Here is an 11,831-nt window from a genome sequence, read left to right on the forward strand (position 1 = left end):
ATTTACAACACTTTCCTTTTTTTAATATTCATTTCTAATTATTACATTATTTTTCTAATTTTATCTTCTACATATATGATTGGTTTCTTAAAATATTTTATCTATTTTTATCATGTGTGATTGATTTAAAATTTTTTATACAATATATATATCCGTATATTAATATTTAAGCATGTAAAAATGTATTAAATAAATAGTCATTTAAATAATAATATATATTGACAATAATAATCAATATTAAATATGACCTCCATCAAATTAAAAATTATATAATATAAATTAATTAAAGATTAATTGTGGCAAATCGTGTTCAATTTGTATGAAATTCAAAAATATATATAGTTTAATTATCGTAATTATTATGAAATGCATATGTATGTATTTATGTATTTTTCAATTTTTCAAAAATGTTAAAAATTTAACAAAATAGAAAAATATTGATGCAAAATTGAATGGAAAAAAAATTCAATGTTGTTATTAACGAAAACACTGATTAACATTTATTGTCAATTTTTTTATTTAATTTTATTTAATTGTATTAATTATCACAAAAAATTATAAGAAATTTAAATTAATATGATATAGAACTTCTATCATTATTAATAGTAGATTCTTTTGATCTGTATAGGATTAAACTTTTTACTTATTCCGATTCATTTATTAAAAAACATAGAATTAATTGAAATAAAGCGACTTATATACTTTGATCATAAATTATATGCTATATGCTAAATTATATATTAAATTATATACTTATATATTATGATAAAAAATTGTTGATACTTTAAATTATTATAATTTCGTAAAAAAAAAAAATCGTAAACAAATCTATTTAAATTCATTTTAGTGCATGAAAGTTTTATTTTTACAAATCCTAAGTTTTTTTTAAATTTTTACATCATGTAATAAATAAAAGAATAAAAATAATTTTCAAAACTTTAAAAAATCAATTGTAAAAACACTAAAAATTTTTTTCGCAATTGAATCCATGATAAATTCGAAGATTGAAATTATTTTTTCTTTATAATTGTTTTCTAAAATTTATTTACGTTTTTTTCGCTTAGTTATATAAATTTTGAATATTAGATTAGATCAATAAAATATAGATGGATAGATTAATCAAAAAACATTAAATTTATACATTATATAACAATATTTAGATTGAAAATATTCTAATTTAATATTCGATATAAAAATAAAATGAACTTCATATTTTTTTAATTTAATACTTAAAATTTTTTTATGAGAATCATTAAAAGATTAAATATATTCGTATATTCTATACAAAATATTTAAAATGTTAAAGATTGTCAAATTCCAAATATCTACAATTACTTGAATAAAGAAGTTAAAAAATAATCTATGACGTATTAAAAATGGAAAATAGTAATTCATTTGGACCTATTTTATAATTCAAGTGAAAAAGAAAGATATTTTAAAGATTAATTAATTTTTTATCTAAATGCAATGCTTTTTTATAGAATGAAAAAAATCAACTGATATATAAAAAACAATTTCACTATACAGCTCTATTTAAAAAAAACATATCTTAAATTTTTTTGAGAAAAGAATTACCAGCATACTATGCAGGATTAAAAATTATTTTTTTTCTCTATCTTCTCAATTTTAATATATGGTCTATTTGTTAGATCATATATAATAGTATTGTTTCTCAAATGTTTAAAAATATGAAATTTTTAAAAACCTAATAGTTTGAAGTCACTCTAAATGAATATTATATAAATGAATAAAATTATACACATTTAAAAAGGCGCATTGTGATCAACGCGATCGATTGTTTTATTTTGATGTTTTTATATAATTTAATAATAGTTTATTTAATAATAATTTCCTTTCTTTTCTAATATTAAAAAAAGTAAAAAAATTCTTACGTATAAAATTTGAAAAATACATGTATAGGATATTATAAAATTAAATATTTAAAATGGTCATCGATCGTTAATTTGTTTCCTAATCATTAATTTATATTTAAAATAAAATTAACAAAAGTAATAATTTTTTTTAATAACTAATTAATTAATATGAAAATAATGTTATGCAAATCTTTGATAAAATCGAATATAATCCGAAAAACTTTATATATTATTATAAATTTTATTATAGAAAATCTTTCTGGACATCTGTGTGTGCCGCAATAACAAACTAGGACAAAAATATAGAAATGCATGAATAGTAGCCTTAGCCGAAGTTCATTATTTGTTTCAGAAAAACAATCTGTTTTTATGAATATAGATCCGTACATAGGTACATGAATCAAATGTTTTGAAATAAATAAATATAGGTATATGCCTTTGTTGTTCATATTCATCCGAATTTGAATGAATCGTATTTTATGTTATCAACTTACGATTTAATCAGGTGACATATTATGAATATCATAATTCATTCGGACAACTGAATATTCGCGTCCCCAACAATATTACTATAATGGTTTGGTGGATGTAAGCTAATAGCTAGGTGTTTGTAGAATGCAAAGATACGATAAGACGATACGTTTTTTGTGTTGCATCTTATTTCTTATTGCTTTGTCTATTATTATATCGAGGACGAGAATATAGCTATTATTAATTCGTTGTTTATTGTTATTACACTGTTCGATATACAAAAATATGTGTTTTTCTTACTGTAAGTTCTGCAAAAACCACATTCCTTGTTCCGGTATTCAATGCTTAATTTGCTTAAAACAAACAATGCAAACAAAACATGCGCCTAATATTTGTGCAACTCATGCACTTGAAGTTAATTTCTTAAAATCAGAATATTGCGAAAAACTGTGCGACTTATTGCACAAGACGCAGAAAATTTATGGGATTGTAAACGTGACTATCTGGATTCGAGTTGTACTTGTGTTCATGAATTTAGAGGAGTTGTGGAATTGATTTTTCTACAATTCCATCCTAAATATTTCTAAATGTAAAAAAATTTTTTAAAAATTTAATTTTTAGAAATTAAATATTGCAATTTAAGTATTGTAATTTAATGTCTCTAGTAATCGTTGATGAATTCGTTCCATTTTCTTTTTATTAATGTATCTAATAAATAAATGTGTGCTAATAATTAACAAGTTTTCTCAAGACTTGAAGTAGATTATTCTTGTTTTCTAATAACAAATGTCCAATTAAAGTGTCTTAATCAATATATAATTATCAAAAACAAAAATAAAAAATAAAAAAATGCCACATGTTTTAATATAAATACGAAAAATGATCACAATATTTTTATCAATTGTGAAATATGAATATAAATTTTGAAGAAATTTTAGATCTCGAAATTTTTCAAAAACAATTACAATTATTCAATTTATTATACAAATTAAATATATAAATTATCTAAAAAGATAGACATATTATTAATTTCTATTAATTTGTTATAATAATGCATACAATACAAATTTTTAATGAAATAAATATAAATATATAAATTAGACAATTTGGTTTCGATTAATTGTTTGATGAAAAAAAATATGGAAAGTATTTCCTCATGGAAAAGATCCATCAAGATTTTTATTATTTAAAAATTTTTTGTAATTTGCTTTCATGACTGTTTTTGCTCTATATATATTGAATAAAAAGAAATTTTATGAAATATAATTTTCTTTTGTACCTAATATAAAATTTGTATTAATATATATTAATATTAAATTAAGTTTTCTGAAATTTAAAAAAAAAAAAATATTTCAAGCCCGTTTGATTTGAGAAATTTTTTTCTCAAGTACACATCATAAAAATATATCATATAACAGGAAAGACATAGTAAATCTCATTTTATCATTTATTCTAATAAAATCAAACTTTTTGTATCATATATTTCATTATGTATTTAAACATGTAATGTCACAATATAATAAGCTTTGTTAAATCTTGTAAACTTGTAATAAGTGATAAATTATTGATACTTCTTTTTTGTTATTCTTTTGTAATTTTTACGTCCATGTTTAGATAAAACATAATAATATTCACGATTTCATGAATATTACTGTATTTTATAAAAATTTTCATAGAGAAATGTTGAGAATATTTAAGTTATATACTATGACTCGATACTTTGATATATTTTAAATTTAACGATAAAATTTAACAATTATGATTATATTATTGAAAATTATACACAAATTATAGAATTATCGAATTAAGAAATGATATTTTTATTAACAAATTACTTACTAATATTCGGAAAATAAGAAAATAAAAATATGTTCAAAATTAATATAAAATCGTTGTATATTGAAGTATAGATTCCATTTATACAATCATATTGAAATTTTATACATATTATTTTTTTCATCAAGTATCATAGTTTTAGATAGTAGAAAGTACAATAAAAACAAATTGAAAGTAAAAAAAAATCACTTTAATGTATCTTATGTCAAAAGAAAAAATATGGGAAAAAAATATATTACAAGCAATAAAATGAACAATATATTTAGTACATATACATTTATTTGCACAATAATATTATATAATTAACAATTACAAAATTAAAAAATGAATTTAATTTATATTATGCTTACATACTTTGAATTAATATAATTTCAGTTTTAATAAAATTACCGTATTTAATCATTAGATAAATATCTAATTCTGATTAATATTTGCATACATGACTCATTATAAATCATGAATTAATATTTAAATAAATTATCATATTTTTTGGTATTATTTGATATATACTTGAATTGATGAATTGAATAGGATTACGCTCCAAATACAACACTTTTATAGGCAAGTTAGAAATCACCATTTCCAACGAAATGAATTTATTTCCTGATAAGTTTAGATATTGAAGATTCTTCAGAGATCTGTGCCAATTTGTTGGTAAGAAATTTAGTTGATTATCACTGAGATATAACTCTTCTAATAATTTTTGAGCCTGAAACGCGTCTACATCGATGGTTGAAATTTTGTTCTCATTTAAATATAATTTTCTTAAATTCTGCATATTAACAAAGGAGCTATTTATTAGATATTCTATTTTGTTGGAATTTAATGAAAGTGTAGTTATATTTAAGGGTATTCCAATTGGAACACTATTGAATGAATTATTATCCAATAAAAGAATTTCTAAAAACTTCAAAGATTTTAATATATCTAAATTAGAATTATATAATCTATTATTACGAAGATTTAAATATCGAAGATTGGTTATTTGTTCAAATGTATCATCATGCAAATAATTGATTTGATTGTTTGCCAACGATAAATTTTCTAATTTCTTTAATCCATTTAATATAATATCGTTACTGAAAATATCCCCACTGATTTGCTGGATATTATTATTATCCAAGATTAATGATGATAAATTATTCAATCCTTCGAATGAGAATTTAGAAATTTTATTATGGCTGAGGTCGAGATATGTTAATTTGTAAAGCGAAAGATCCTTTATGAAATTATTTCGAATCATATTTCCTGCGAAAAACAAGTGTGTTAACTTTGGGAAAGGATTCTCTAATTTACTTTCCAATCTATTGATATTTGCATATTCTAAATCCAATAATTGAAGTTCAGGAAATATGTTTGTTATTCTTGTTTGTTCGTTCGTATACCAATAGTATTGCCGACTTTGATAACCCAAACGTAGTATTTCCAGATTTGAATTATTACCAAAAGAAAATAAATCAGAAGGAATATTATTTACTCGAAGATCAAGATATTTCAAATTTGGCATGTTATCGAATGTTTCTTTTTCAATTATAAGATCACTAACTTCTATATTAATACATTTTATGGAGAGAGAAACAATAGAATACTTATTAAGTACTAAACTTGGAAATTTTAATATTAAAGTTTCATTCGCGCAGATATCTGTATTTATATTGTATTTTATATCTTGAATAATGTTTCCAAATGCAATTGATAATGAAAAAATAAATATTACCAAGATCGTTGATAGCTTCATAATTTGAAAATGCCTGAAATAATAAAAAATAAAATATAAATCTTTAATTATTTTTTTTATCTACACAAACGATTTATTTAAATATTTTTGTTAATCAATAATTATGTAGATATAAAAAATGTGAAGAGAAATAAAAAAAACAGTATATATATAAATAATAAAATGAATATATATAGTCATAAATTAATTTAACTAATGTTTAAATATGTGTCTTATATAATAATCCATCCAAAATATTTGGACAAATTTGCATATTTATATTAACATTATAATTATAATATTTTATTTTATTTATTATAATATTAAAATAAGCAATGTTTATCATATTTTAAAGCGTGTATCTGAATTCTTTCTATAAGAAAGAAAAGATGATAATATGGAAATAATATTAAAAAAAAGAATATTTTGTTTTTTGTCATTTTTTGAAAATTAATGCGTTAAATGATTAAAACGTTTCTTTTTTACAATTTTTTTCTGTGAACTTATTATAATTAAAATTATATATCTGAGAACTTCAAATAAAAAACAGAGTTTTAAAAAATTTGACACAGTAATTAATAATTTTAATTATGCGAATATTTTTAATTTAAGAAATAAATACTATAGCTAAAAAAGTTATAATACTATAGCTAAAAGCTATTTAACTACAGTTCCTCTTTAATAATTTCATTTTATTATTAAAATTCAAATGAAGAAAAAAATATATTATATTTTATAAATTATATATAATATAAAAATATAATATATTTTTGTCATCATTGATGAAGAGACAGTTTTTTGATAATTCATTCATTATAAATATTAGTTGCCATTGCGATTTATATCAAGAGAAAATAAATAATAATTGCATGTATACATTATTATACATATATATAAAAGAAATTCTAAATAATAATATTTTTTTTTAAATGGCAAAAGATTATTATTTTTTCTTTCTTCTTATTTTCCTAATTAAAATTGAAATAAAATGCTAAATTGCGTAATTATTAATAATTTTATTTTTATTTAAAAAATATATTGATAAATTTTTATATAAAATTCTGATTTTCTTGAATAGAAATTTGTATTTATTTAAAAATATATTAATTATAATATTTAATAAATTTAAAATGTTATTATTATTTTTATTATTATTAATATATATATTTACCTTTATATTATTATTTATAATTTTATAATTATAAAATTTTTTATAATATTTTATAATTATTTTATAATTATTTATAATTATGATTATAAATTAAATCACAAATATAATAACCATTTTTATATAGAACATAAGCATATAGAACATATAGTAGAGCATATAGAACATAAAATAATAATCAAATAATTAAATATTTCAAAATATATCTAAATATATGAAATAAAAACCAAGTTATATATGTATATATATATAATATAATAAGATTTTTTATTAATAAGCTAATGTTATAAATTTATTTGTACTCATAAATATTTGTATTAATAGTCATAAATTTTCAGAAACTTCTTATTATAATAAATAAATGTACTATTAAATTATTTTAAAAATGTCACAATTATTTATAATTGAAGAAATAAAAAAACCAATATATAAAGAATTAAGAAAAAATTCTTAATTTTACAAAAAAGCTACTATTATAAGAAACTAAATACACTTGAAATTCATTCATTTTTAATCTCATATCATTTTTTTTTTTTTTGTTACAAACATATTTTTATAAAAACTTTAATATTGATTTTATTAGAGGTTATTTATAAAGCTTATACGTATATAATACATATATTTATATTATATGGTTATGTATAGATATTTTTTTTATGCATTAAATTTTATTATCTTATATTCATTATTATAAAGTATAAAAATAGAAATAGATATCAATTTTGGAAAGTTAGAATATTGTTATTTTGCAATCATTTTGCATAATATAAATTTTTAATATAATTCATGCATAATTTAAAAATTTAAATGAAGTTATTAATGTTTTCAATTTTGACAACTTTAAAATATATTATAAAAAGCATTATTTTAAACAATTTTTTCCTTTGCACAAAGTCTACACGTAAATGCCAATTGATTTTACTTATCAATTATTTTTATATATAATTATGTGAACAATATATATAACTAATATCCATAATATATGAAATTACTATCATGAAACTTATTATTTATCCATAATGGACTTAGGTATTAGACAAATCTTTCAAAATTATTGAAATTATAATGACTAAAGTTAAAATAATAGATATTGAGTGCAAAATTAATATTTGTTATTGTTATTGTAACTGTTGTTGTTATTGTAACTTCGATTATATATATATTATATAATATATTAAAATTCTACTCTTTTGAATCCATGGAATACCTTGTTATAGATTAGAATTTCACCATGAAATACATTTTTGAAAAGTTCATTAGGTTTATATATTGGATGTCAATTGTTCTATTATACAACCAAATTGATAAGTGAAAATTGTATATTGATGCATTATGAACGTATGCATATAAGTAGAATTCAACATAATAATTTAATCCAAAAATTTTTTCATAATACTTTATATTTTTTCAAAATTATCGTCTATTACGTGAAAAAAGAAAGTTGTTCAAAGTGATACTAGAATATTTAAAGATTATTAAAATTGATATATCGAGAATTTTATTTAAAAATTCTTCATCGTATCATGTATAAGAAAGGATAAAAATTTAGTCTTATTCATTTTTTTTTTAAAATCTATTATTTACAAGAAATTTTTGAAACGAATTAATTTGTCATACGATATTTCATCACATAGCGAAAATTATAATTTTGTTTACATATTTCTATTTTTCCTATAAAGTCTTTCATGTCCCGTATATCTAATATTTTCCATTTTATTTAATTTCGAAAGTTATTTGATGCTAAAAATTTTTTTACATTCATAAAAAATAAATAAAAAAAATTATATTTCTAAAACCAGTAAATAATATATTATACAAAACTTTCTTAAATATATTCTACAAAAGAAAAAACAATTTTGAATTGATATATTGCTTTGAATTTCTTTTTAATAAAAAAAAAAACATTTATTTAATAATTAATCGATTTTATCTCATTATATTATTTCTTCTATCGATTATTCATTGAAATATGTAAATGAAATTGAAGAAAAATTATATAATATTAATATATTCGTTCAATCATTCTTAGAAAATGATTTATTCTATTATATAATTATTAAAATAAACATAAAATAAAGTCGATATATTGTTTATTTATTAAGTTATAAATAATGAAACGAAACAATATAATGATGTGAAAAAAATAAAATTTATTTTATTATTGTAATTTATTTTATTTATTTCATTTCATTTAACAAAAATTGCTTATATCTTAATAACTCTTAAACAATATTTTTGTATAATAACTTTTACATCTAGACGTCTAGACATCTAGAATCGATCTAAAAGATATTTCATGAATATGTTATGTAATTTTTATAAAATTCTCTAGAATAATATACGAAAAAAATCTTATTAAATCATATATTATGTATAATATTAATAATATTTTAACAGTCATAATTTTTATTTAAAAATTTTCATTTTTTGTGAAAATTCTATTTCTATCGCAACTTTTATCATTCATTTTATTACTTTTATATCGATAATAGCTGATTCAATAAAATTATATTATGTAATAGCGACTGTCAAAATATTTGAGTATTCACAAATATAAAAATTTAAAACTGTTTAATAGTTATATAATAGTTAAATAATAAGTTATGCTTCACTTACGTATATCGAAATAAGAATATCCTTTTATATTGTTTTTATTTGCGACTAATAAAACTTTTTATATGTATAATATTTCTTGCAGTGCGCAAATATCAATAGATAATGTCAATTAGATGATGTATCAGATAGTATCAGATGATGTATTGTTACTATTCCAAAAATATTCCAAAATAAAAAAATAAAGAGAGATTGAAAATGTAAAATTAAAGAAATATATCTAAAAAAAAAACAAAATTATAAATTAAATTGTTCGTTTAAATAAAAAATTATATATTTATATTTTACTTACCGAAATTTAGCGAAAAAACGAATAATATAACTAATTTATTCCTGTTGATGTAATGTTTTATAAAATATATTACAGATGAATATCTTCTTCTTCTAAAGTTAAATAAGACTACTTTCTGTGTTGGATTTCTGCCACAATTTCTGCTTTCATAAGGAAGATATGGACATAGGGAGGAGCAAATTTATCATTTGTCCCCCTTCTCCAAACTGATGAAATATTTGATATTTGACATAACGGAAATTTGTACTATCAAATATGGAATAATTTCTTAGGAAGAAATAAATCGAAAATGTAAAATAAAATTTTTTTGTATGAGATTTCGTTTTTTTAAAAATCAAGTTTCAAATACGTATATATAATATTGCTTGTCCATTAGTATTTGCATAAAAATTAATAATATTATTATATATTTCATTTAATTGCTCCTATTTGTTATAATTTTTACTATCAATTTTTTTATCTTGTAATATAAAAATATATTAATTAAGAATGGATGAATGTGATCCTTAATTTAAATCCATCAGTTGAATAGCTTCTTTCTCATTTATCTTATAATTAGTGAGTTTGTTTAATATTAAACAAAATATGTTTAATATTAAGATATTATATTAATACATTGTTTTTGAGCAAATTTTTCTTCACATATAATGAATAGTTGACTTTAATTATTGAATTATTTGAAAAATATTTTTGATATTATATCAAAGTTCTATCTACTATATTATTATATTTTTATCCATTATATAAATATCAGTGATCGCCACTATTTATATAAAAACATCAGGAAAACAGGAAAACAGATAACGATAAACAGGATACAGATATGTATAATGAATTTTTCGAAAATCTATTTCTTTATGGATTTAAATTTTTCTTTAAGATTTTCTTCGTACATAAAACGGAGAAACTAATAAATACTAATTATAAGTATGGAATTGATATTATAATCATTAAAATTTTGATTTTATCATTGAAATATGATTCTAATTATAAATAATATTTATCATTAATATTTATATTTATCATTATATATATTAGACGATATTTTTCATATAAATAGTTAATAAATAATGATGGTACTGGTGCATAGTCTATGGATGCATATATATAGAATTCAATAATATAATATCAAAATTTTTTTGCAAATTGTTTGCAAAAATAAAGTTAACTGCTATTTACGCACAAAGAAAAATATTTCTCAAAATTATATTCTTTACAATATATTTCAAAGTCATTAAAATAAATGATTAGAAAGCTAATTCTAATGATAATTGTAAGAATAGAATATTTTTTTGAAAATTCTTTGTAGTTTATTTAAACATTTATTATATTTATTTATGCAATCATTAAAGAACATGCAATATCATAAAAACAATGACATCACATTATTATTCGTGAAAAAAGTGGCATAAATAAAAAACTATGATTATAGAAAAAACGATTTTGAAAGATTCAAATTGCTATAAGAACGTAGTTAGATGTGACATATTAGAAAGAATATCATGTCAAAACATCAAATTAGCAGTTCAATATATGCAATATATAAATAGAATGCTATTTTTAACAGAAAACAGATAATAATATTGCTTATGTTATAAATATAAACACAAAGTTACAATTAATTATATTACAATAATACAATTCATATATACGTATAAATTTTTAAAAATTCTTTTTCTAAAAATGAAATATTATACAATGTAGAAAATATTGTATATTAATTAATTTCAAACAAAACTTTGTGAAATTATTGTTTATTAAATAATAAATATATACATTGAAAATGTCTGGAATAAATATAATGTAAAAAAAATTGTTTATTTACATAATTTGAAATTAACAAATAAAAATCAACAAAAA

The 11,831-nt window shown here is 18.9% G+C and overlaps 1 protein-coding gene across 1 annotated transcript; it reads right to left on the minus strand.

Annotated features, from left to right (window-relative positions):
- Positions 1-4,442: 4,442 nt before the first annotated feature.
- LOC147656464 (uncharacterized) lies at positions 4,443-10,132 on the minus strand. The gene is made up of 3 exons (XM_086915031.1): positions 9,972-10,132; positions 9,683-9,899; positions 4,443-5,932 (listed from the first exon to the last, which is right to left on the minus strand). The coding sequence occupies exon 3, from the start codon at positions 5,917-5,919 to the stop codon at positions 4,636-4,638; it is 1,284 nt and encodes a 427-aa protein (XP_086771157.1). The 5' UTR covers positions 5,920-5,932; positions 9,683-9,899; positions 9,972-10,132; the 3' UTR covers positions 4,443-4,635.
- Between the last annotated feature and the right edge of the window lie 1,699 nt (positions 10,133-11,831).

The sequence above is a fragment of the Apis florea genome, unplaced genomic scaffold, assembly GCF_048593485.1.
Source record: "Apis florea isolate Af1SG1 unplaced genomic scaffold, ASM4859348v1 contig_3758_pilon, whole genome shotgun sequence".
In the NCBI taxonomy this organism is placed as follows: domain Eukaryota; kingdom Metazoa; phylum Arthropoda; class Insecta; order Hymenoptera; family Apidae; genus Apis; species Apis florea.